The sequence below is a fragment of the Emys orbicularis genome, chromosome 4 (genome assembly GCF_028017835.1).
Source record: "Emys orbicularis isolate rEmyOrb1 chromosome 4, rEmyOrb1.hap1, whole genome shotgun sequence".
Classification (NCBI taxonomy): Eukaryota; Metazoa; Chordata; order Testudines; family Emydidae; genus Emys; species Emys orbicularis.
In genome coordinates this window covers 140,278,603-140,305,207 of record NC_088686.1, presented here as the reverse complement: position 1 = coordinate 140,305,207, position 26,605 = coordinate 140,278,603, and the positions used below count along the sequence as shown (strand labels likewise).

Sequence of the window (26,605 nt, the reverse complement as noted above, 5' to 3'; positions counted from 1 at the left end):
GTCAGTGGAGCTGTAAGGACTTTCTTAGCATACTTAAGGCAAGAAAACACACAAAGTTTTGACCTTGGGTGAGTGCAGTGATATGGGAAACTGAAGTGTAAACAGATAGGGCACCATGGGGCAGTACCCCGGGTATAAAAGTAGGGATGCTAGACTTCAACTCACTTCTGCTGCATTGCCCAACGTGTCCCGTATAGGAGCTGGTTGGTGGAGAAACCAGGCACTATGAAGTGGCTCATCCTGGCCCTGGTTTGCCTCCAACTCTCAGAGGGGCTGGTGAGGTGAGTATCTCAGCTCAGAGGCTACAGTGGTGATTGTGGTCAGAGTAACTCACTAGCCAGCCAGATAGCTGGAGCAGTGCACACGTATGCAGCAAGGCCGCACCTGGCTTTATCGCTAGCAGAGTAGGTCGTGTTAGAACTCACCCTTGAAGAGCCACAGTAACTAATACTATGTTAAACTCTCAGTGAAGACAAGGACATTGCACCAGCTAGTCATGCTTAACTCGAGGGCAAACTCTACAATTAACCATCAGCTGCTGACATGATGCTAAACACAACAGTCCCTGTCTATAGTGAGTGGTAGTTCATGGCTAACCTTTAATTGCCACAACTTCTCAAGTCCTGTGAGTGGCAACATAATTAGCTGTGGGGGGACCCAAGTGTAGGGAACAGCATCATGGTAGGGTTCCTAGATGGAGAAATGCTTGAAGGATGAGCAATTTCTCTGCTGAGTCCCTGGCCTCTTCTCTTCATTCTGTGCAGGATGACCCTCAAGAAAGGCAAGACTATCCGAGAGATATTGAAGGAGAAGGGAGTGCTGGTGGAATATCTGAAGCACCACAAAACTGATCCAGCCAACAAGTACCGTTTCAATGAGTACAATGTTGCTTTTGAACCAATGGCGTATATGGATGTGAGTAATGGTTTCTTTCTTTCTTTCTACCAACACAAATCACTCTCTGTTCATCTCTCTTCCATGGGCCCTGTCACCACAGGATACATTATCTTTAAGGGACATGGCTTGTACCATGTGCCAGAGAAGATGCCCCCAACTTGCAAGATCTTTGACAGGCTTCTTGTCACATTTCATGTTCATTTGGCCAAGGGGCGCATCTGGAACTCAAATTTCCCGTTCCCTTTGTGAGCGCCCAGCCATCAGTGAAGAAACAGGAAATTGATCTGATTTGGGGATTACTGTCTGTTCTCCAGAGTGTACAAGGGACCAGCATTATTTCTAGTGTAACTCTCTGGCTGCACGGGGAGTTACACCACAACTCAGTCCAGCTCACTGTCCTCTCTGGGAGAACCTCTGTTGAAATTCATATCGCAATATGCCCTCTCTAGGCATCCTACTATGGGGAGATCAGCATTGGAACCCCGCCCCAGAACTTCCTGGTTCTCTTTGACACCGGCTCCTCCAACCTGTGGGTGCCATCTGTGTACTGCCAGAGCCAGGCCTGCAGTGAGTAATCCATCCCGGCCGGCTGTTAAAGAATTTTGCTTCTAGGTGATTAGAGCCTTCAGTTAATGCACAGAGACACGTCCTCAGGACAGCTCGATTCCTGAGAAACCGAATTCATACTGAATTTTCATCAGTCAAGAAGCCACAGCCAACTGGATTCTGAAGGCCGATCTCTATATAATAGCCTCTATAATGAATCATGACTACCTGGCCCTTTCACCAGATGACTGCAACACACTTTCCAGGCATCAATTAGGCCTCACAAACTCCATGGGAGTTCAGGAAGTGTTACTACCTCCAATATACAGATGGGTAGCCGGAGGGATGGAGCCGGAAATAGAACCCAGGAGTCAGGGCTCCCACTTCAACTAGGGTTGCTAGGTGTCCGGTTTTTGACCGGAACACCCCGTTGAAAAGGGACCCTGGTGGCTCCGCTCAGCACCGGCGACCAGGCCGTTAAAAGTCTGGTCGGCGGTGCTGCGGGTCTAAGGCAGGCTAGTCCCTACCTGTCCTGGAACCTGCTGTGCCCCACCCCGAGCACCGGTTCCACATTCCCATTGGCCAGGAACCGTGGCCAATGGGAGCTGGCGGGTGTGGGGGGGCAGTGCCTGTAGGCAAGAGATGGGCGTGGAGCCTCCTGGCCCCCCCGTCTAGGAGCCAGACCTGCTGGCCGCTTCCCGGGCACAGCGTGGAGCCAGGACAAGCAGGGATCCCGCCTTAGCCCCACTGTGCCATTGACCGGGAGCTGCCCGAGGTAAGCTCATGTCCCAACCCCGAGCCCTAACCCCCTGCCCCAGCCCTGAGCCCCCGAGGTAAGCCTGTGCCCCCAAACCTAGAGCCCCCTCCTGTACTCCAAACCCTCATCCCTGGCCCCAGCCCAGAGCCCGCACCCCCAGCCCAGAGCCCTCCCCCCCACACCCCAACCCCCTGCCGCAACCCGCAGCCCCCTCCTGCATGCCAAATCCCTCGGCCCCACCCCCCAGCCTGGAGCCCCCTCCTGCACCCCAAAACCCTCATTCCCAGCCCCATCCCGGAGCCCTCACCCCCTCCTGCACCCCAACTCCCTGCCCCAGCCTGGAGCCCCCTCCCGCACCCTGAACACCTCATTTCTGGCCCCACGCTGGAGCCTGCACCCCCAGTTAGAGTCCTCACCCCTTCCCACACACCAACCCCCTGCCCCAGCCCAGTGAAAGTGAGTGAGGGTGGGGGAGAGCGAGCCATTGAGGGAAGGGGAATGTAGTGAGTGGGAGCGGGGCCTCGGGGAAGGGGCGGGGAAGGGGGAGGGGCCTCTGAGCAGCGGCGGGGCTAGCGTGTTTGGTTTTGTGTGATTAGAAAGTTGGCAACCCTAACTTCAACCCTTCAGAGCTGGGAATCAAACCCAGGACTCTGGTCTCCCACGCCCATCCTCTAACTCTGAGACCACGGAATATATGAATACATATTTATATGGAAAGCAAGATGCGGGGACAACTAGTGGTAAAATTGCATTGTGTTTCTAGGCAACCATGCAAGATTCAACCCCAGCCAGTCCTCCACCTACTCATCCAAAGGGCAGACCTTCTCCTTGCAGTATGGCAGTGGCAGTCTCACCGGGTTTTTCGGCTATGACACCATGACAGTAAGTGTTATTTCTGTGACACAACAATCCGTCGAGTGAGTCAGTCTAGTGATGACTAACAATCATTAGGATCTTTTTGGCCAAAACCTACCGACACAGAGCCCTGGGGCGGCACTCCACCACGAATCTCTAGGCCTTCCCTCCCCTCTCACAATCGAGTTGTTCTGGTGTGAGTGAGAGGAGAACCAGGCCCCGGGGCATATTGTGGCTACGAATCCGAGGCCTTTCACAATCCCTTAGTACTGGTGTGAGTCACCGCTGAGGAAGCTTCCCCTTATCCTTAGGGCTGTGGTAGCCACTCTGCTCCCCATGCCCCTCCCCCCATCACTAGTGGAAAGGGTGACAAGGAGACCCTTGAATGGCATCAGTGAGGCCACTTGGCCATAGGACAGCCATGAGCATTCTACCTTTCCATACCTCACAGGTTGTATCAGTGAGACAAGGTGAGTGAGGTGATATCTGGTATTAGATCAACTTCTGTTGGTGAGAGAGACAAGCTTTCAGCCTACCCAAAGCTCTTGTGTAGCTCAAAAGCGTGTCTCTCTCACCAACAGAAGTTGGTTCAGTAAAAGCTATTCCCTCCCCTACCTTGTCTCTCTCATATTCTGGGATTGACACGGCTACACCACCACTGCAAACAGGCTTAGTGACACTTTCCCGCCCTCTCTTTAGCTCCAGAACATCTCCGTCACCAACCAGGAGTTCGGTCTGAGCGAAAACGAGCCTGGCACCAACTTCATTTATGCTCAGTTTGACGGCATTCTGGGTATGGCTTACCCTAGCCTGGCGGTAGGAGGCGCTACCACTGCTTTGCAAGGGATGCTGCAGGAAAACCTGCTTTCTCAGCCAATCTTCAGTTTCTATCTGAGCAGGTAAGGGAGCAATCGAACCATCCATCTATCCTATTATTTATTTTAGTGCCAAGAAATAAAGGCAGTCCAGGCCCCAAAGTGCTCACACTGGCTCCATCTCTCCACGTTTTCTCATGTCTCTCTCCTTGCTTTGTCTTTTCTTTTCTTTGCTTTTGTCTTTGCTTTTCTTTATCTTTCTTTTCTCCTCTATTTCTCTCTGCCTCAACTATCCACTCGCTCTCTGTGTCTCCTTTCTCTTCTCATTGGTAACATAGTCAGCTGTAGAAATGCTAACCGAGGACGTCATCACTTTTGATGTAACCACTGTTGGTTGTGATGGCCCATGTGGCGCTCCCTTCCTTGCACTCCACTGGCCTTGGCTGTATTGTGTTGTGAATGTAGGTAATGTCAAGAGCCAGAGGGACATGCTTCCTTTGTTTGCGTGTTTTCATTTAATTTACCTTGAATTGAAATCCCATCCCCGTGTTAACTGTCGATCTGTCTCAGACCCATGTGCTTTGCTGGGAAACCAAAGACAAACAAGAAGGGGCTTTTCTGAATGCTGACAAATCCCCATCACCAGGCAGGTTCTTGTCCTTTTAAGTCTGGAGAGCTACTGAAAGTCTCTAATCCCGCCGGATATACAGTGTCTTTGCTAGATTATTTAGAGATTACTGTGTGTAGCTGATCCTTTCCCTTTGTGCTCACAGCCAGCCAAGCTCTCAATACGGTGGGGAGGTCGTTTTTGGAGGAGTAGACAGCAGCCTTTATTCCGGTCAGATCTACTGGGCTCCCGTCACTCAAGAGCTGTACTGGCAGATCGGCATTGATGAGTGAGTTGAGTTTCCGATCCCAAAATCATTCATTGTCTGTAGTGAGCTTCTGCAACTGAACATGTGGGGCCATATCGCTGGGTCTGACCCTTGCACGCAGCTCAGGAGGGGACTTTATCATCCTCAATATAAAATGCACTGATGCCCCCATGAGCAAGTAAAACTCATGGCTCTAGGGGTTCAAAATAAGGAGCTGAATTCTGCCCTTGTTTTGACTCATACTTCTCCCACTGCGCTCAGTGGGATTTCAGGGGTGCGACACAAGGCATAACTTGGCCCAAGAACTAGCACTGGAGCCTGGCTTCCTAGCAGGTAGGCAATGCTGAGTAAGGATCCTTAAGCCATTAGTGTATACGGGGAGCTTCTCACACTTGGCTCAACGTTTGCACCGTGAGCCCTGCTGCATTTATCTCCTCCTTAGGTTCGCTATTGGTGGACAGGCAACGGGCTGGTGCAGCCAGGGCTGCCAGGCCATCGTGGACACAGGAACCTCCCTCCTCACCGTCCCACAGCAGTTCATGAACAGCTTCCTGCAGGATGTAGGTGCTCAGGCGAATGAGTACGGCGAGGTAGGTGGAGCAGCTGCACTACAGAGTCACTGGTGGTATCCCTATGCCAGTGATTCTCAACCGGTGGTCCAAGGGCTACTTGAGGCCCAATCAGCACACAGCTGCGGCCCATGTGACATCCTCAGGGTCATAGAGGTAGTATATATATTGTGTGCATGAGGCCCACATAACACACAGAGAGCTGTATATGCGGCCCACAATGGTAAAGAGGTTGAGAACCACTGCTCTATGCTCATGGAATGCCAGGAATTGAGAAGCACGGCACATTGGGCCTGGTGAGGCTGAGTACGGCCCCCCAATGCTTATGAGAGCCTGGGTGGAGGAAGGAATGAGGCTGATAATCAGCTTTTCTATCTGCTGAAAGTGCTCAGTGCACTGTGGCGGCCGGGGAACCTCCTCATGGTCAGTGCTACAGTGTCCCTCCCAGAGTCCCAGCTCTCTGCTGGTACAGGCTGTTCATGTGACCTTGCCTTTCTTTTCATAGTATGTGGTTGACTGCAGCAGTGTCCAGAGCTTGCCCACCATTTCCTTCACCATCAATGGAGTTTCATTTCCTCTGCCTCCCTCGGCCTACATCCTCAACGTACGTATTATGGGTTTGGAAGGGACAAGCTCCTCTGACATCTCTTTATAATCTGATCGACAAAGAGGAGAGCCAGGATTCGTAGTCAGTAGTGGGACTGTATGGAAATATTTCTGATGATATGATATCATACAGTGCAGTGCACTGCAGTGCCACATAGCAGAATGCAAAGCAATGCAACGCAGTATCATGCAGTACAGTACAATGCACTGCAATATAGACTAATGCAATGCAACAGAGTATATTACAGTGCACTGCGAAGCAGTATGGTACAATGCAATGCACTACAGTACAATGCAGTGCAATAGAATAAAATTAAATGCATGTCAATATAACTTTGGTTAGCATAGCCTTCTTCGCACAATAACTGCGTTCCAAATAATTTTACACTATTAAATAATCACTAGGAGAGGGAGGAAAAAATTAGCAGACACAGGCAAAATTGAAAAGGGATGTTTCCAGCTGAGACTGGGCATGAGATGGAGAATCAATGAAGAGCAGGCACAAGCAGTTAGTTCCAGACTACAGGACTCGGAGCTGCAAAGAATCATGACAGGTGGAACAGAAGAGTAAGAATAACAGATTTCTTTGCACCCGATCCTCAGCTGGTGTAAACTGGTGTAGCTGCATAGACAGCAATGGAGAATCTGACTCTTTGTTTATATAAAATAGACATTTGTGGGGAGTTCAGATAAAGCTATGGCGAGTGCGGTATAAATACCTAGATAGAGAGAAACTTCCAGTATTGCCAACCGCAAGCATATAAAAATCATGTGGGAGGCTGCAAATATCATGAAATTCACGTACAAATCCTGAGATCTTTAAAACAATACATTTTGGGTGCTTTTTATTTGCCTATTGAATTCTGAGCCTTTAAGACCCATTTGCTTCATGTTTTTAAGCTTTTCTTTGCAACCATGAGAACTAGAAATGTACTTTAAAAAAAAAAAAAAAAGCGTAGACTCTCATGCTTTCTCCAGATTCCAGCAGCTGGGGCTTTAAAAAAACGCACCCATATTGAGGGAGTTAGTTAGCTACAGTGTTAGATTGATGGAAGGATGGATACGAGTGGCCAGGTTGTATGAATAGCCAGAGAGGAGGAGGCTGATGCTACACAAACAGTGGGTGCAGAGAAGGCAGAAGTTTGAGATCATCTCTCCTTGTGTGTTTGGAGTATGTGTAGCTCCTTGTAGTCGCTGTGGCAATATAATAAATAAATCACATGTCAGGCTGGCAGCAACAAGCTTGTGGTGCATTTTACAGATGAGGCGGGCAGCTCTGAGCTGGCTCCTGCAACGAAGAGGGTGTCAGCAGAGCTGTATGGGCCTGGGGATGCTGCAGTCACCTGTTTTTCTTCTCCTTACCCATTGTGTAATGGCCCAGCCTGTCACTTGCATTCTCACAATCCCCACAGAGGGCGCTGAAGTAGGGGGGTGTTTTCACGGGTTGGATGTAATTTGTTCAGTTTTCCACCCAGGGCTACCTTGTGCTCATGATGTCCCAACCCTTCTGAGTCTCACTCATCATGTCCTACCTCCTTGGTTCACAGAACAATGGCTACTGCTCTGTTGGGGTTGAGCAAACGTACCTGCCCTCCCAGAACGGGCAGCCCCTCTGGATCCTGGGAGATGTCTTCCTCAGGCAGTACTACTCCGTCTACGACATGGGCAACAACAGGATCGGTTTTGCCGCCGTTGCCTAGACCTCCTGACCATCACTTGAGCTGGGCTGGGCAGCTTGTCTGTTTTTTCCCACACACTCCTGTTCCTTTCAGTTCCTGTGGACGGATCCTTCTGAACTCACCTTCCTCTGGGCTCTCTCTTTCCTTCCTTCAATCAATAATAATAACCTTTGCTGCAATAAATCATTAAAAGCAATGCATGCCTCAAAGTCTGTCATGTATGCCTCAAAGTCTGTTCCTGCCCAGGGGGGTGCGAGAGCAACACGTATTGCTACAATGCTCAGGGTCTACCTGTAATGGTCCTGCAAGGTCAGATAACAGCAGCCAAGCTGACACCCAGCACCTGCCACAAAGAGTTTGGGGGAGATTATTGGAGTCTCTATAGCCTCAGTCTCTCCATGCTGCAAGTTCCCCTTCCTTTCCCTTTCATGCTCTGCCTCAACATACGTACTTTTCCCCGTGGATCTTTGCCACCCTGTTGTCTGGAAGAAGGAGACTCTGCTGCCAGCTTCTCATCAGGAGGCCAGGGAAGAGTACAGCAACCTTTGCTCTGCTATCACAGATAAATGATCACTTCGCTGAGGCAGCAGTATGACCCACAGAATTGCTTTAAGACCCCCCAAACAGCAAAGAATTTAAGCACATGCTAAAGTCCCATTGAGGTCCATGTTCAAGCGTGTGCTTAAATACATAGCAGAATCGGGACCTCAATGCAGAATTGCCCTGCAAACAGCTTGTACAGCATCCTCGAACCCCTGAGCAGTCGCTGATTGTTCACTAGCCTATGGGAGTGTCTGTGGCTTTTTCACAAATACACAGGAATGATCACATAGAATCATAGAATATCAGGGTTGGAAGGGACCTGAGGAGGTCATCTAGTCCAACCCCCTGCTCAAAGCTGTTCACGAGCTGTTCCTGAACAATTCACTAAGTGTGCCCAAATATTTGAGTGCGTGCATGAATTTTTCATGAATCATTCATGTGTATTTGCAAATAATTGGGGAGCAGAGCAGGCAGAGCTTCATGACTTGACTCTGGATTCGAACTGCCCCAAAGTTTGGAGGTATTGGAATCTATCCCAACATGCAACCCCACATCTAGATGTTGCAATGTCCAGATTTTTGTCCTATAGGACAAATAGAGAAGGTGGTAACTGTAGGCAATGCCTTATGTAAGGTGATATCAGTGCTGCTATATTGCCATCCAGCGGTCTAACTGATAATCTAGTGGTAAGGGCGACAAGGTGGGTGAGGTCATATCTTTTGTTAGACCAACTTCTATTGATGAGAGAGTAAAAAATACCCCCCCACCCTGTCACTGTAATATCCTGGGACCAACAGGGTTACAACAACACTGCATACAACCTAGTGGGTGACCAGAAATAACCCGTACAGCAAAGACTGCAATACCAACTTGGTGAAGCAGCAGGACAGCTGCAGACAGTTGCTGTGAGATCTGGCCCTATAGTCAAAACGATATTTAGGGGAAAGAGAAGACAAAAATGCCTTTAATTTCACCGGTATGCACGGGGGTATGACACAAACTGGATCAGGTGACCAGTTCATAAAACCCAGTCTCCCGCTTCCTGCTAAATCCAACACCTGATGCGTCACATGATGGCGAACTCTCCCACACTGCTCTTGGGCAGTGTTACACATGGGAGGGGGAACTTCATTCCAGCTCCCTGCAGTGATCAGTTTACATGGGATCTTATCTGCATAATGACAGACATTAATATTGGTCATAAAAGTATCCCATCCTTTACAAAAAATCTAACCACTGGTATTTGACTCTATTACCTCCTGTGGCATGGGGTTCCACAGGCCAACCACACACTATAGACCAGCTTTTATAGTCAAAGAATCAAAAGGCTGGGAAGGAACTATCAGCTTATGTAGTCTGACCTCCTATATAGCACAGGTCACCATAGGGTGACCAGATGCCCCGATATTAGGTACTTTGTCTTATATAGGACCATATTACTCACCTCCCCAATTTGTCACACTTGCTAGTTGGTCATCCTAGGCTAGTGGTTCTCAAATTTCATTGCATCGTGACCCCCCCCGCAACAACAAGATTACGACACGACCCCAGGAGCGGGGACCAAAGACCGAGTCCACCTGAGCCCCATCACCCCGGGCATGGGGGGGGGGGCAAAGCTGAAGCCCAAGGGCTTCTGCCCTGGGCAGGGGGCACGTAACCTTAGCCCTGGGCAGTGGAGCTTGGGCTCGGGACTTGCTGGGGCCCAGGGCCAACACCAGCCTTGGCGATCCCATAAAAATGGGGTCCCGACCCACAGTTTGAGAACCCCTGCCATAGGCCACCAACTCCACCCACCCACTAGACCCACCCACTGAAATTAGACCACAGGAGACTAGACTATTATGTGCCGCAGGCAGGGAACAGGAGGGACTCAGGTGCACCAGTGCCCGAGGCTCTGCAGTGGCAGGGAAATGATTCAAAAGAGCCCAGCACTCATTTAGACACCTAATAAAAATACTCCGGCCAGGGCTACACTACAGACCGATATCGATATAACTATGTTGCCCAGGGGTGTGAAAAATCCACACCCCAGAGTGACGTAGTTTAACTGACCTAACCCCTGGTGTAGCCAGCCCTATGCTGGCAGGAGAGCATCTCCCACTGACACAGCAACTGCCTCTCACGGAGGTGGATTAACTACGCCGACAGGAGTTTCTGGAGCAGCGTCACTTAAGCACTACAGCGGTGCACTGCATCGGTGCAGCTTTTTAAGTGTAGACCTGTCCTCAGACTTGCAAAAGGGCTCAGCAGCGGCCACTGAGAACAACAGAGGATTCAGGGGGCCGGAGGCAAAGCAATTTGGGGGGCCCCTTCCATAAAAAAAAGTTGCAATACTATAGAATACTATATTCTCGTGGGGTCCCCTGTGGGGCCTGGGGCAAATTGCCCCACTTGCCCCCCCCGCTCCCACCCGGGAGAACAATGGGAGCTAATGAGAGCATTTTTGAAGCTCTGACGACTTCTCGTGAGAGGCCTAAATGGGAGGTGAGCGCTTTTGGAAAGCTGGCTGTTTAGGTCTGATTTGAAGAGGTGCTGAGCACGTGCAGCCCCCATTGACTTGTGAGGTGTGCTTGACACGTTTAAAAACCGGGCCCAGGGCATGTCTAAACTTAAAATGCTGCTGTAACACTTTCATGAAGACTTTCCCATCAGTTTAGTTAATCCACCTCCCTGAGAGGCAGTAGCTATGTGACAGGCAGTGGCGGATTAACGCACGGGCCCTGGCCAATTTGGGAGTCCCCACAGGAGCGCTGGAACCTGGGTAGAAGTGGGGGGACACCGGTGCCGGAATTGTGGCCCCGCCCCCTGCTCCTCCTCTTCCACTGCGGCCCTGCCCCCTGCTCCTTCTTTTCCATTGAGGCCCCGCCCCTGCTCCTCCTCTTCCCCTCCTGGCTAGGCCAGAAGCCAGAGACGGGCAGTGGTAGGAGCTGCCCAGGTAGCTTAGGCTGCTGTGGGGAGCTCTGGACCCTCCACCTGTCCCGGACTGGGGCTGGGGTGCCCAAAAGCAGCCGCCAGCCTGTGTCTCTGCCCCCCCAAGGCACGACGCTGCTGGTGGGACCCAAGGACGGGGGCCCCTCTCTGGCCTCTTGACTTCTCCCCGGGGCCTGCAGACAGACATGCTCTGCGGGGAGAGGAAGCACTGCCCCGACTGGGAGGCAGTGGGGAGCCCTGGGACGGTCTCAGGCAGCAAGGAGCTGGGCAGGGAGGGCTTTTCCAGTACAGCTCCCGCTGCTACTGGCCTGGCCTTAGCAGCCACCGCACTCTGCCCGGGCTCGCTCAGTGTCTGCACCCGGCTCCTGGCCTCCCGCTGCCAGGCTGCCCCGCACCAGGTCCCTCCTGCTCCCAGTGACAGGCTGCCCCCGCTGCTGCCTGGGCTTTGTGCCCGAGGCAGCAACCATGTACGGCACCATTCCTCCTGTCGCCTCTGGCCTGAGGCTTGCAGCTTTGGGGGTCAATGCCTCTTTCCCCCCCAAACTACGCCCATGCTGCCGCCGCGCCGCACCTGCCTGAGGCTACTACCCATGTTAGAAAGTGGACAGGCATGGCCCTCCTGCTTTTAAAAGTGTGGGGAGCCATAGCCTACCGGCCTCCCTGCCTCTGGCACCCCTGGGCCCCCAAGGTGTGAAAGGCCCAAATGTTCTTTGTGCCAAGGGCCCCAATAAATCTTAATTTAATCTGCATCTGGCGACAGGAGACGCTCTCCCGCTGACATAGCGCTTAGGTCGGTATAACTACATCGCTCAGAGGTGTGAATTTTTCACACCCCTAAGCGATGTAGTTATAACAAAACAGGGCTGTAATGGAGACCAGACCCCGGTGTGAAGAAATGTCCCGGATGTATTTCCCTGTTTGTCTCATCTCTATTTATTATGATTAATTCTTAATTATGATTAATTATTATTATTATTATTTTATTTTGTATTGCAGTAGCACCTAGAAGCCCCTGTCTCAGATCTGGACCCCCACTGTGCTCGGCGCTGTACAAACCCTGAACAAAAAGAGGCCTAAATACCTCTTAAAACTTTCCCTGTGAAAATCAGTCTGGGGGGAAAATATAGTAAAAATGAAAAATTTAAAAGAAAAGTTATGTGTGTGTGTGTGTGTGTGGGGGGGGGGGGGATGAAATAAATAATTAACAACTTCTATGCTGGCGGGTGGGAGGAAAAAAAAAAAGCCAGGGAACAAGGACAAAACTACAAGTCCCATCATGCAATGGGCACCGGGTGGCTCTGGAAGGGCAAACCCCCCTCAGCGGCCCCGGGGAACTACAAGCCCCGGCATGCCCCGCGGCGGCGCGCGCCCGGGGAGTGCTGCCCTCTTTTGGGTGCCGCGAGGAAGCGGGCGAGAAGGTGCCTGACAGCGGGAGGGGGGAGCGCTGCCTGCCCGCCCGCCCGGGGTCCCAGGGGTGACGAGCCCGGCCGGAGGCGCAGTGCGGGCGGCAGCGGCTGGAGCGGCCCCCCCGGGGAGCGGCCGGGTGTCCGGCCAGGCGCGCGGGGCCGCCGGGACTTGGAGCAAGTTGGGGAAAGTCCGCGGCGGGGCGGGCGGCGGGCGCTGACCTTCACGGGAGGGTAAGTGCGCGGGGCGGGGGCGGCTGCAGGAGCCGGCCCCTGCCTGCAAAGCAGCCCGGGGGGTGGGGGGCGAACGCAGCTGGGGCAAAGGGGGTGTTGGGGGGACGCTGGGGTCCCCCCTGAGTGGGGCAGGGTGCGTGGCCGGAGAGCGGCCCTGGAGCTAGCGGCGGACCCAGAACCGGCTGGGGGCGAGCGGGCAGGTGGGCTCCCTGCCCGGGGTGGTGGTGGCAGGGGTCTGTAGCCGCTCAGGGAGAGGGGGGCAGGCTGGACTCCGGTACCAGCACCCGAGGGGCAGGCATGAGTGGGTAGATGGGACACCCTCGCGGGGGATGGGGGCGGGAGCACGCACACTCTGGCCCCGGTACCAGAACCGGTAGCTGAGCACAGCAAGGGGGGGGGGGGAGTTACCCCTTTTCCCAGCAGACCCCATGGCTGTGGGAGGGGGGGAAAGCAGGAGGGGGTGTGTGTGTGTGGGGGGGGGGGGGGGTGTCTGCTTTCGCAGCCGCGCAGAAAGCAGATTAAAAGTGAGTCTCCTGGATCTTATGTAACTTGTTACGGTGGGAAGCCAGCGCTTGTGTGAGCGTCAGGCAGGGCTGCGCTGCTCGCAGTAACGCCAGGCAGCAGAGTTGTTTTGTACTTGTTCCTTTTGCCTTCTGGAAATAACTGCCCAGGGTTTTCTTTAAAGATGAAATCAACTTTGGAAAGTCCTTCCCTGTGCTTGAAAACGGCACCAGAAGTCCAGCAGGAAGGAACTTTCTGGTGTTATTGATACTGACAAGTGTTTGGAAAATATTGGGTGGCAAACTCTCAAGGGTGGTTGGTGTGTGATTGCAGTGGGATGTTTAGACTGAATAATGAATAAATACTTAGTGCTCATCTGAGGGTCCAGCTCGCAATGGGCGCAGTGTGGATGCAACAGCGCTTTTTGCTTTTAAAGCACTCTACAAACATGGTCTGTGCTTTATTATTTACTATCTAAGGATTGAGTGTACGCGTTTGGTGCTGCATGCTACAGCTAATGTTTAGAATCTGAGGCACTGATCCTGCAGTTGTATCTGGGAAGAGGTGAGTGGAGCCTGTGCAGATCCTGTTTCAAGATTAGAACCTTTAACGCACAAAACAAATCAGACCCAACGGGCTGTATTAGAGCTATTTTTTAAAAGCATTATTAATAATAACTTAGCACTGCTATTACAGTACTGTTATTATTTAGATTGTGGTAGCTGCAGGCACTTTCCGGACACAAAGGAAGATACACTGTCAGCCTTAATCTGTGTGCAGTTTTAACATGTTTTCAAAACATGTTGCAAACCTTAGCTAGCTAGTACTTGCCAACCCCTTCTGAAGTAGAAGGCCCCAGTCCTGCTTTGGGATCCATTAGTGTGAGCCCCTTTGCGTGTACTGATTCCCACTGACTTCAAGTGTTGTTAATCCCCATTTTATTGATGGGGAAACTGAGGCAGAGAATCCATATTTGCTGTTGCTCTGCACCTTGCCATTTACACCAGTGTAGAGTGGATGTAAAATGCTGCCCTTCTGATTTGGTGTGGTTTTCACATCCATGATGCGTTGGCGTAAATGACTCCACAAAGTACAGGTCAACCGTGAGTTGGGCCCAGGGAAGCAGGTCACTCGATAAGCAATGCATTTTGTTAGTGTCAGGGATAAAACGCTGGGATGCCTGGCTTCCAGTCTTGCGCTGTTAGCGGTGAGAACACACTGTGCCAGATTCAGATTGGGTGCAACTACAGCCTCTGATTAATTAATTGTAAATCAGGAAGGATTGCAACAGCCCTCCAGCATGTTTCCTGATTCCACTGAACCTCAGCAAGTCAGATGATGGGGAAATTTCCCTTTAAAAATATGTGGTTTTTTATTATTGTTTCTTTTAAAATGCAACAGATTCTTCATGTGACCGGGGGGGCTTCTCCTTGAATTGTTTGCCATGATTTTGGGTTGCTTCTTGTTTCTCTGAGGGCCTGGAGACTTTATTGAAGAGAGTTGAATAGATGGTTAGCTTTTTCTTTTTTTCGCCTTTTAATTTCCTCTGCCGTGTTTATTTGACTTCATGCCACAGTGCTCCTGTGCGTGGGGGCTTGGACTGGGGCGGTGTGGAAAGATCCCTGCTTAGTGCTTCTCCTTGTACTTCTGTTTATGAATGCTGGATCTACACCTAAACATGACTCTCTCTCTTTCTCTGTCAGGTGGGCGGATCTAGTAAATAGCAGTAGTGGCTTGCTTTATTTCCAGAGCATTTGTCTCTCAGATTCAAAGACAATTAGAACAGGACTATTAAGGCCCTGATCCTGCAATCAGATCCATGTGGGCTGGACTTCCATGCTTAGGGCTCTGGCTGAGTGAATCCAACTGCAGGATTAGGTACTTGTCAACTGATTATTTGTACGTATGTAGAGTTCATGTCGGTGAAAGGGTCTGGATTGACATCCCTGCAGGCTAACCGCAGAGCAGACAGCAGGGAAAGTGGTGCCCTATACTTGTAGGGCTATGGAGTGGCCACTGTTGAAAGCTCTTTAGGTTTTGGGAATAATCCAATTGGACAGCAGAAGCCATGTGATTTAGGTGACCAATCGTGCAGCACCAAAAGCAAAGGATGAATCCCAAGTACTTGAAGCAGTAGTCAGGGAGCAATCCTTAGCAAGCGGCTCAGTAACATGTTTACTGGTGGATAATCTGCAAATGCAAAAAGGGGCGGAGCTCTTGCAATGAATTGTTAAGAAGATAAGAATGATGAGACTGGGTCAGACCAATGGTCCATCTAGCCCATAGCCTGTCTTCTGACAGTGGCCAGTGCCGGATGCTTAGAGGGAATGAACAGAACAGGCCAATTTATCGAGTGATCCATCCTGTCATCCAGTCCCAGTTTCAGGCAGTCAGGTTTAAGGACAACCAGAGCATGGGGTTGCACCCCGACCATCGTGGCTAATAGCCATTGATAGACCTATCCTCCATGAACGTATCTAATTCTTTTTTGAACCCAGTTATACTTTTAGCTTTCACAACATCCTCTGGCAATGAGTTCCACAGGTTGTGTGCTGTGTGAATAACTATTTCCTTATGTTTGTTTTAAATCTGCTGCCTGTTAATTTCACTGGATGACCCCTAGTTCTTGTGTTCTGTGAAGGGGTAAATAACACTTTTTCTCCACACCATTCATGATTCTGTAGATCTCTGTCCTATCCCACTTTAGTCATCTCTTTTGTAAGATGGAGAGTCCCAGTCCTTTTTAATCTCTTGTTGTATGGAAGTTGTCCCATAGACCTAATCGCTTTTGTTGCCATTCTCTGTGCTTTTCCAATTCTAATGTATCTTTTTTGAGATGGGGTGACCAGATCTGCATGCTGTATTCAAACTGTGGGCATACCATGGATTTATATAGAGGCATTGTGATATTTTCCGTCTTATGATCTATCCCTTTCCTAATGGTTCCTAATATTCTGTTAGCATTTTTGAATGCTGCTGCACATTGAGCAGATGTTTTCAGAGAACTATACACATTGACTCCAAAATCTTTCTTGAGTGATAACAGCTAATTTACACCCCATCATTTTGTATGGATAGTTGGGATTGCATTTTCCAATGTGCATTACTTTGCATTTATCAACATTGAATTTTATCTGCCATTTTGTTGCCCAGTCCCCCTCTTTTGTGAGATCCCCTTGCTACTCTTCGCCGTCAGCTTTTTGAATTTACAAAATTACCCAGGATAGTTATCATCTGCACACTTTGTCATCTCACTGTTCACCACTTTTTCCGGATCATTTATGATTATGTTGAACAGCACTGGTCCCAGTACAGATCTTTTGGGGACTCTGCTATTTACCTCGCTCCACTATGAAAACTGACCATTTATTTCTACCCTTTGTTTCCGGTCTGTAAGGACCTTCCCTCTTATCCCATGACTGCTCTTTTAGCTTAAGAGCCTTTGGTGAGGGACTTTGTCAGAGGCTTTCAGGAAGTCAAAGTACACTATATCCACTTAATCACCCTCCTCCACATGGTTGTTGACCCCCTCAAAGAATTCTGATAGATTGTAAAGGGAAATCATGCCTCACCAAAAGCCGTGTTGACTCTTCCCCCAACATATTGGGTTCATTCATGCGTCTGATTGTTCACTACAAATGGCTCGCCAATCTCTAGTGCGTGTACTCGAGGAACTTGTTGCATTTATACCTGTCTCTGTATTTGCACGCATAAATGTACATGCGGATCTATTCTAATCTATTATTATTTAATTGATTGTAGTACAGAAAAGACATTCTCTGCCCCAAAGAGTTCTGCCTCTCTGTTCATCCCATGATGAGCGCTGTGGTATCTGAACATTGTCACTGCTGCTTGAGCTCTTTCTGTAGAACAGAGGTGGGCAAACTACGGCCCGCGGGACCCTCCTGCCCGGCCCCTGAGCTCCTGCCCTGGGAGGCTCGCTCCCAGCCCCTCCCCTGCTGTTCCCCCTGCCCCTCAGCCTCAGCTCACTGCGCCGCCGGCGCAATGCTCTGGACGGTGGGGCGGCGAGCTCTTGCCGGGCAGCGCAGCTGCAGAGCCGCGGCCTGACCCGGTGATCTGTGTTGCGCGGTGGCGTGGCTGATTCCAGCCGGGTGGCGCGACTGCCTGTCATGGTGCTCTGGGCGGTGCGTCTGTAGCGCCGCCAGCTACCGATGCTCCTGGCAGCGCGGTAAGGGGGCAGGGAGCGGGGGGGTTGGATAGAGGGCAGAGGAGTTCGGGGTGGTGGTCAGGGGGCAGGGGTGTGGATAGGAGTCAGGGTTGTCAGAGGGCGGGGAACAGGGAGGTTGAATGGGGGCGGGATCCCGGGAGGGCAATCAAGAAGGAGAGGGGGGGTTGGATGGGGCAGCAGGGGGCAGTCAGGGGCAGGGGTTCCGGGGGTGTTCAGGGAGAAGGGGTGTTTGGATGGGGCAGGGGCCCCGGGGGGCAGTCAATAATGAGAGGAGGGGTTGGATAGGGTGGTGGGGGGCAGTCAGGGGTGGGGGGTCAGGGACAGGGAGGGGTGGATGGGGCAGAGGTCCTGGGGGGGCTGTCAGGGGACAGGGAACGGGGGGTTGGATGGGGCAGGAGTCCTGGGGGGGCCGTCAGGGGGTGAGAAGCGCGGGGGGGGGGGGCGGATAGGTGGCAGGGGCCGGGGCATTGCCTGGCTGTTTGGGGAGGCACAGTCTCCCTTAACCGGCCCTCCATACAATTTCGGAAACCCGATGTGGCCCTCAGGCCAAAAAGTTTGCCCGCCCTTGCTGTAGAGGCTCCTGCTGTATTAGTGATCAGTGTGTGTACTGTGGGCCGGTCGCCTTGTGGGAGGGTGAGCAAAAGGGTAGCAGGTCAGCTTGTGTGTCTATAGACACATAACTGCAAAGTACACACTCTAACATCTGGGGTATTTGCAGAGGAGGTCAGGGATGTTTTCAAAGGGACACTGGGCTCGCCTGATTCCAGGGTTTGCCCTTATCAGTAGGAAATTACACCAAGGTGTGGCTCGGTGGGACAGCATGAGTCCAGTTTCCGGGTGCTTTGTTTGAAGCCTCCGTTTTTCGATCCAGAGCAGCAGGTCCGCTGCACACATGTCCCAGCGATTGAAATCAGGTTCCGCCTCCCACCCTGCAATGAGGTTTGCAAAGCCGGCCGGGGGAGACAGCAAACTCTCTGCAACGCTGTCTGGAAAGGGAAGAGAGAGCCCTGCATTTCCTAGGAACTGAAGTGATTAGTCATTGTGTGTGTTTGGGGGTGGGGGTCAGCCACAGTGCTAGGAGGATGTAATGGTAAAGCCTGACCTGCAGCAGTAGCAAAACCTATTGTATAATTTAACACAGAGAGGCTGTGGAGGCAATGCAAGGGACTTCCCCAGCGCCACACTGGGGAAAGGGGTTGAAGGGCCACTCCTGTAAATGCCCTTCTGCTTCCCCGGCAACCTTTCCCCACCTGCCGAGAAGTACCAAGCTGGGGCTCAGCCTGGGAAACCCGGTGCTCTCCTGTCATGGTGGTGTGTTGGTTGACCTCTTGTCTCGTGGCATGACTCTGTGTGGTGTGCTGGGAAGCTCTGTGCAGTGTTGTGGTGCCTTGGCCGGGCTCATTGAGTCATATGGTGTGATGCCAGCCCTGGGCTGTGAGTGGTGCTGGGGCTGCTCTGGCCATTACGATGCGGATCTCTGGAGCGCTGGCTCAGCATGGCTTTCCCCGGGGTTTGGTTATTGCTTTAATGACATGATTAGCTGAGGTTTATAGAGTCTCTCAGCACCTGTAGCCGACAGGGAGGCAGGCTCTGGAGAGGAACCTAGGTGGTGAACTGCAGACTGTGTCTTATTCCTTGTAATCTAATTTAGTCCTAGTGAAAGTTGCTAGAATGACTGCCCTGGAGAATAACAGCTTCTAGTTCAGAGTACGGCCCGGGCCGTGGCAGGGCAAGCTTCTCCATCATGATGCATCAACTGGCTTTTAAGGGGGCCCCTAGCGAGTAGTTCTCCATGGCCTATTTGGTGTTTTCCCTGCTGACGAGGCCAGGTACAAGGGTGGAACGAACTCCCACAGGAACAAAGAATGGTGACAGACCTCGCTATCTTCCCCTCCCTCTGCAAGGTGTGTTTCTTCAACCTGCCTTCTCTGACATAAACACAAAGCAGAGCAGACGTTTAAAAAAGCCAGCCCCCCAAAAACAAAACTCCCTACTCCAGGCACAGTTCTCCCCCTTGGATAAGGATGAGAGAGCGAATGAACCACACCTGTTAGTCATGTCATTTAATGCACTGCTGGAAGGCGTTCACACACTGCCATGAGGAGGGCAATAAAGGAACCTATTTGGAATAGAATTGGGGCCCGGAAGGCACTGGACTGACACCCACCAAACTGATTCCATCTCAGGGCGATCCAGCTCCCCCTTTCCATCAGTGTCTGTGTTGCTAGCTCTTGGTCACTTTCTTCCTGTTTCTGTCCATAGATACGACGTATTTGTAAATCTCCCACTGAGATTAGCTGAAGGCCAAAGGCCTCCATTAAACACAGAAAACTAGGGTGAGTCTGACTTTCTTCTCCATATAGATTTCCTTCAGCAACACTGACAATCCAGATTTTGGTCTGTCTAGATGCTTATATGGCCAACATTTGGATAGCATCTGAGCGCTCCCCAAGTGTGTTGAGAAATAGCACTGAAATCTTCCTTCTTCCCTCCTGGCCTGTAGGAGAAATAGCCTGATTAATTGTGTGTCTGCAAATGGGTGTGTTGCATGTTCATGTGGTTGTGTTGTGTTGCGTTGCGTGTCTGTCTTTGGGTGTGTGTGTGCATGAGATGATTATTGAGAGGAAGCTGAGTCTTAAGCTTTGCATTTAGTTCTGAGCACGGTGAGGCTTGTGTGTCTAATCTCACTGTTGTTCTTTATTATCTATGTACTATGGTAGTACCTAGGAGCCGGAGTCCTTGCTCAGGACCCAATTATACTAGGCTCTGTACAGATGCAACAAGAAGATGGTCCCTGCCTCAAAGAGCTTCCAATCAAAGTATAAGGCAAGAGACGACAGGTGGGTACAGACAGACAGATAGGGGAGCGCAAGGAATGAGACAATCTCTTGAGGCAGTGAGTTCCACAGTCTAGGTCAATCTCTTGTGAAAGTTCCATCTCCTGCATTCATGAGCCTTTGCCTGTTGGTCAATCGTTTCATTGTTCTGATGGGATGTAGCCATTCTGGGCAGTGGGGGTTCCAGAGAGAGACGACCTCTCAGGTAGTCAGGACCAATCCAACTGGAGCTCTTGTGTGTGCTGCACCAGTAATTTTTTTGGCCTCTTAGACTTAACAACTCTCAGGCTTTTGATACCCTGCAACATGCTGTTGATAATTCATCAAAAGGTTCCCACAGAAATTCCCCCTCGAGAACCTATGGCTCCTCCCACAGAAATCAATAGCAAAACTCCCATTGATTTTAAAGGGCCAAGTCCTTAGTCTTTAACAACCCCCCTGTCCTGGGTAAGTGTGTTTCCCAGACAGGAGGGGTCAGGGACTGGTGCATCCATCCCTTTGTTTCCTCACTTAACCAATAATGCTTTCTCATACTCAAGAAAGGAGGCAGCACCAGCTGGCAGAAAGAAGTCTGTTGAGGGCACTTGCTGAAATTGATCCTGAGGAGGATCTGAATTATACTGGTAGGAGAGAATGTGGGCAATTGTAAGTCATGGCAGTGGGAGTGAAGACTCTGGGGTATCCTGGCCTATTCTTAATGCAGATGCTTCCTTGCCATGGGTATGTGAGCCCCAAGGATAAATTCTCTCTGGGCGGGCTGATCTAGCTGTATCCAGGGGGCAGAGATCTATTGTAATGTTTGTTATTGTTGCACATATTTATTGTGGCAGCACCTAGTGGGAAAAGGGTGGGAGAGGAAACAGAGGGGAAGTGACCTGCTGGAGATCAGACAGCAGGTTAGTGGCAGAGTTGGGAGTAGAACCTAGCTCTCCTGAGTCCCAGTTCGGTGCCCTAGCCACTAGCCTATGCTGCCTGTCAATGATACTGGTTACTCCATTATTCCAAGTCTGGCAAGGTGTCAGGAACTGTGATTTTCCAGGGCAGGATGCCTCTCTTTGTAGCACTCCCCAGTGCAAAAAGGCAAGGCCGGCTGGAGAAAGCATGGGATTGTGTTTTCCTGGGTCTGATTCATGCTGGCTCACGGTCACCGTTTCCTGTCAGGGGCTGCCATGGTGCCGTATTTGCTTTCGGAAATTTACAAGGAACTTTATAAGCTGCAGAAGCTGATATACTCAGCATTTTACAGTATTGTACAAGAGTGCATGGGTTGAGGCTCGGCGCACGTCTAACGTAGCACTGCATCGCTGCTGGGCTATGTAACAGGGAAGCAGACGTGCCGGGTACCAGCTCTTGAAGCTGTGGATGGCGGAGTCAGACAACGCAATTGTCCCTGTACTCATGGTTGATATTGGTAAAGCACAGTATGCGGCGGGAGGGGGGGAGGAGAGAACTTAGGATTGCATGAGCAACTGGATTCCTCTTGCACCAGGTGTGGACAGTCCGCTCAGGTCATAGCTTAAGCCTGGTGTCATGCTGGGGGAAACAACATGGTTTCAGTGGAAGCCCAAGACTGGATGTCTATGGAGACTGCATTTCCCCATTGTGACAACAAGAGATGGCTCTTTTACAGTTGCGGCCTCTCTGAGTGGCGCACCAGCCTCTGGAAGGCAACTGATGCCTGCAGGACTCTATGCCAGCATGGGAAACCATGGTACCCCAACCATACCGTATTAGCACCTTCTAGGTTAGGATTGTGTTACATGGAGAAGCTTGTTAGCATGTCTTCCCACTTTTGGAAATCACCAGAAGGCAATTCTCACTGCCTCGTCCCGCTTCCCAGTTGGCTGATGGCTGTTTCCCAGGAAAGGTTTCTGGTGAGCCATGTAGTGACTGAGAGGAAGATGAAAGCTGGAGGGGGCCGTGCTAGAGAGTCCAAATTTGCTGTTCTTATTTTAATAGCAGGAAATGCTTTCTGAAGTGCAGAAAGAGAAGTTTGGGCTTTAACGTGCTGGAAGACAAAGGGATTTTTTCCCATGATGTATCACAGTGACAAGAAGTATGAGTTAACTTTTTTTTCCTCCATGTATCTTCCTCAGCAAGATCCCCGGAAGATCCCCTGTGATTTATAATAATGTCATGCCTCTGCCTTCTGACAGATTTTGAGGCTTTGCAGGTTTCCTGTTGGAGGAGAAATCAGTGAGACTGAGAGAGGGCGTTTACATAGTGTGACTTGTTTATTTACACAGAGACACACTAGTCTGGGAACCCAGGTGGTCACAAACGGCATACAGGCAATCCCTTCTTTCAGAAATCTCAGATCAAACACCTATGTCCTGTTCTCCAGAAGCAACCCTGCACTGAGAATTAACTCTAGAAAGAGAGAGATCAAGGCAGAGACCAATCCTTCTTTCTGTTTGCAACAGCTCCCTCCAGGTAATCTGACTCAAAAAGCTAGTACAAATATAGCATATCTTCAAAGACACTACTCCCACACTAAGAACCCCGCCCCCTTGTTACACAGTTTTACATTGCCATCTGCTGACTGCCCCATAGCAATGATATCTCATGTTTATATAGTACCCATCACCTTGAAAAATGCCAAACTTCTTTGAAATTTTTGCTTTGAAATTTCAACATTGCTTTTGCTGATGTAAACAAGTAATGTACCTATAGATAGTACATTATAAAGAAAGAAAAATGCCACACAATTTCCCTGTGAATAGAGGAAGAGAGAGAGAGCAAGAACCACATGTGACAGATGTTAGTCATATTGCTCAGTGCATGTCTGGGAAGCGCTCGTATTATGGTGATGAGGACAGTACAAGAACTTCAATAGAATGTAACTTCAGAAAAGTTTAAGTGAATTTAGCACTGGCCACAGGTGCTGAATTGACTCCTGGATTCTTTTCCGGATTCTGTCATTAACTTGCTCTGTTTCTAACTACTAGACCATTAGAAATAAGGCATGCATTTTTAACGGTGGTGGTGATTCACCATTGGAACAAACTAGTGGTGATTCTCCATTCTTGGTGTCTTCAGATCCAGACTGGATGCTTTCCTGGAAGATAAGCTTTAGTCAGACACAAGTTCTTGAAGTCAGCCAGAGATTATGGGTCTACTTCAGGAGCAAGTGGGTGAGGTTCTGTGGCCTGTGATGTGCAGGAGCTCAGAGTAGATGATCATGATGGTCCCTTCTGATCTTAAAGTCTATGAGTCTGTGATACAGAAGTGTAATTCTGTGGCCTGTGTTATACCGGAGGTCAGATTAGATGATCACAAATGCCTTCTGATTTTAAAAATATGTGAATCTAGACCATAGTCCAGCCTTGAAATATATTTTGGGGAGGCCTTCATTGGCTGGGTAGGTTAACTACAAGGTGCTGCTCCTTCTCTGTTCTGTCTGTGCCTCTGTTTTCCTAAGTGGGATACTAATACCACCTAAATAAGGATGATCATACTTAACTGCATCCCAGGGAACGTGTGAGATTTCATTGCTACTTTTAAAGTGACTTGAGGCTCTTGGCTAAGAGTTACTCTCGAGGTATTATTATTATTGTTGATTATGTATTATCAGCTTTCATCATATATTATTAACAAGGGCAAAATCCAGCAGGTTTTTGGGGGTTATTGGATATGCTTAGGCTCTAACTTAGGTTATGTAGTATAAAGCCTTGCTTTTATGGACTTAAATGGTGTGGCAAACTTGGCACGAGGCTTTGGAGTGATTTTATTTTTATTTTGCTTTAATTTTAGAAGCAAAACACCTGGGGTAATAATTCAGTGATTTGTGGTGGTTTTGCCTTTTTTTAAAGCTTTTATTTAAAATATATACCGTATATACTCGTTCATAAGCCAAATTTTTTTTTAGTAAAAAAGGGAAACATCAGAGTAGGGGGTTGACTTATGAACGGGTATAGAGGGGGGAGAGGTGGGACACAGCCCCCTCCCCCAACAGAGGGGGCAAGGAGAGGCAGCAGAGCCAGAAGGGAAGAGGCGGGGCCAGAGTCTCTCCTCTTCTGGCCACGCTGCTCTCCCCCCCCCCAGCCTCCGAAGCAGCTGCAGCTTCGGGGCTGGCAGGCTGCGGCCGCGCCGCTTGGCCCCGCTTGCCGGAGCACGTTGCAGCCAAGCCAGAGACATCCTCCCCTGGCCCACCCCAGCTAAGGTGGGAAGGGATGGGATGGGGAGAGTGTGGAGGTCCCGGGCTAGGGGTGGGTCAGGGAGGGGCTACATGGGGAGGGGTCATTTGGGGAGGTTCCAGGTTAGGGGTGGGGTCATGTTGGGGTTGGTCACAGAGGTTACTCCCCTGACCCCCAGCTTCTTCCCTCCCAAAATATTTCCCCACCAGTTGCTGTCCCGGCCCGTCAGGGTAAGCTGCTGGCAGGCCAGGACACTTTGTTTACTTAGGTTTACCTCTGTGCCTGCAGACGCTCAAGGTAAACAAACCTTCTTGGCCCGCTAGCGGCTTATCCTGATGGCCCGGGAACCAAAGTTTGCCGACCCCTGAATTTTAGGGTCGGCTTATGAATGGGTCATAAAAATTTGCCATTTTTACTTAGCCATCTTGGGGGGGGGTGGGCTTATAAACGAACCAGCTTATGATATGGTACTTAAGAAATCCGAACAACTTAGAGCCAAATGCAGTGCTAGTGCAGTTCCTACGGACATTGCTGTGGTCCCACGGTTGTAATGGAGAACAGAATGTGGACGCCCAGGATTTAAAGAGACTTTGCCTGGGTAGTGTGTCCAATAGAAGAAAAAAGGTGGGCTCAAACCTAATGGAAATGCTCATGAAATGGATTTCATTGCATTTCTCTGCATCTCTCTATCCACGCCTTTCAAATGTTCCTTGTCTTGGGTCTTGTCTACATGGGAACATTGCACTGGTTTAACTTAAATCGTTTTTTAAACTAATATAATTAAACCGGTGTGAATGCCATTGTTGATGGTCTTGTTTTGGTTTAAGAGTGGCTTAGCCTGTTCCCAGTCGATGTAAGTGAAACTGAAAAATGCCACTTTTTTATTGGAATAAGAATATTCACACAGGGGTGTGACCAATTGAACTGAATTATTATTTTGTGTATTGTGGGAGCAGCTGGGAACCTGAGTCTGGGATCCAGCCCCCACTCTTCTAGGTACTGCACAGACACCGAACAAAAGCCCCGGCCCCAAAGAGTTTACAGTCTAATCTGTTTAAGTTCATACTTTAAATTAAGCTGGAACAACTTTCTTGTATAGATAAATCCCAAGACCCAGGGTCACTAATGTTTCATGCAGATTGAGTGTCTCCCCATTTTTATTGTTGAAAATTTACTTCAGAAATAAAGAATCCTGAAACTGAAGTTATAGGTAGTCATTTATGTTAAAGGGAGGAATCCCAGAATATTTCAGGATATCTACACGAAGATTTTATTGTACTGCATGCATCTAATCTAATCTATCCGTTGTCCTCCTCCATCACTGTGATATGTGGGTAGCTCTGTTTTGGATTTAAATAGCCCTTGAGAGGGTTGAAAGCTAAGCACAACTGTGCAGTTGTTGCATGAGAACCAGGAAGGGAAACTTAGCAGAAACAGAAAGTGAAACTGACCAGGCTGGCTTCACCGTTGTATGTGGGGCTAGCTCCATAGATGGTACTGCCAGCACTTGTGCCATCAGTGGTGAAAAATAAGCCAATCAAGTGTTTAATGTGGGTGAGTTTTCGCTTGAGGAGGGAATTGCTGATTCATCCTTTGTATTTCTGAGAGCAGGGTGCCTCATTGGTGCTGGCTGGAATCAGAGCAGCCAGTCACCTGACTGATTTGTCAGATTCCCTAGCAGCCTGGTGGGAGCTCTCAGAAAGGCCTCAAAGCTGCAGCAAGACTGAGGTAAACAGTGTGTTGTAATATTAGCAGATGATAATGCAAAACCACACGCAAGCCAGAGGGTGGGGTGGGGAGGAGGAGGGAGGCAAAAGGAACAGATATGCTCCCCTCCCCTGACTGGAAAGACATGTTTACAGCCAGAGAACAGAGAGGGGACTTTTTGGAAAGGTGGGAGGGAATGGGAAGAGATTCCTCTAGCTTCCTGAATCGCTGAGAACAGCACTAGCTTTTGAGCATTTCCTCCTAGCATGAAGGCTACTTTCCCCGATCCTTTGAGGGAAGATGATGGGTGAGGTTTGGTTTCAGCATGGAGTGACTGGGGGGGCCGGTGAGAGGAGACCCACACCCTATCCATGGGGTGAGGCTCCCAGAAGATGCCCAATGAATTGGGACCGCAGAGTTGTGTAACCTAGTGCGGAGGGAGCTGTTCCATGCTATTGCCCTGCAGAGCTCTAGCTCAGGTCAGAGGGACGTGGAGAGAATGATGCGAGCCACCCTGGGTCAGTC

General features: G+C 50.1%; 2 protein-coding genes across 2 annotated transcripts in view; both read left to right on the top strand.

Annotated features, from left to right (window-relative positions):
* Positions 1-225: 225 nt before the first annotated feature.
* LOC135878526 (gastricsin-like) lies at positions 226-7,620 on the top strand. The gene is made up of 9 exons (XM_065404221.1): positions 226-281; positions 765-915; positions 1,347-1,464; positions 2,964-3,082; positions 3,755-3,954; positions 4,644-4,766; positions 5,188-5,335; positions 5,820-5,918; positions 7,468-7,620. The coding sequence occupies exons 1-9, from the start codon at positions 226-228 to the stop codon at positions 7,618-7,620; spliced, it is 1,167 nt and encodes a 388-aa protein (XP_065260293.1).
* A 5,049-nt stretch (positions 7,621-12,669) lies between these two features.
* The window catches only part of TFEB (transcription factor EB), a 49,416-nt gene continuing 35,480 nt past the window's right edge, over positions 12,670-26,605 (top strand). Inside the window, exon 1 of the mRNA XM_065402550.1 lies at positions 12,670-12,710. The gene's annotated coding sequence lies outside the window, so the exon portion shown is untranslated. The remainder of the gene's footprint in view (positions 12,711-26,605) is intronic.

What these genes read in the sequence shown, in the direction of transcription:
- LOC135878526 (XM_065404221.1), top strand. Translation starts at nt 226, where the DNA reads ATGAAGTGGCTCATCCTGGCCCTGGTTTGCCTCCAACTCTCAGAGGGG. An exon ending in TCGGCTATGACACCATGACA is followed by an intron (nt 3,083 to 3,754) that starts GTAAGTGTTATT and finishes CCCTCTCTTTAG; the next exon opens with CTCCAGAACATCTCCGTCAC. An exon ending in AGGCGAATGAGTACGGCGAG is followed by an intron (nt 5,336 to 5,819) that starts GTAGGTGGAGCA and finishes TTCTTTTCATAG; the next exon opens with TATGTGGTTGACTGCAGCAG.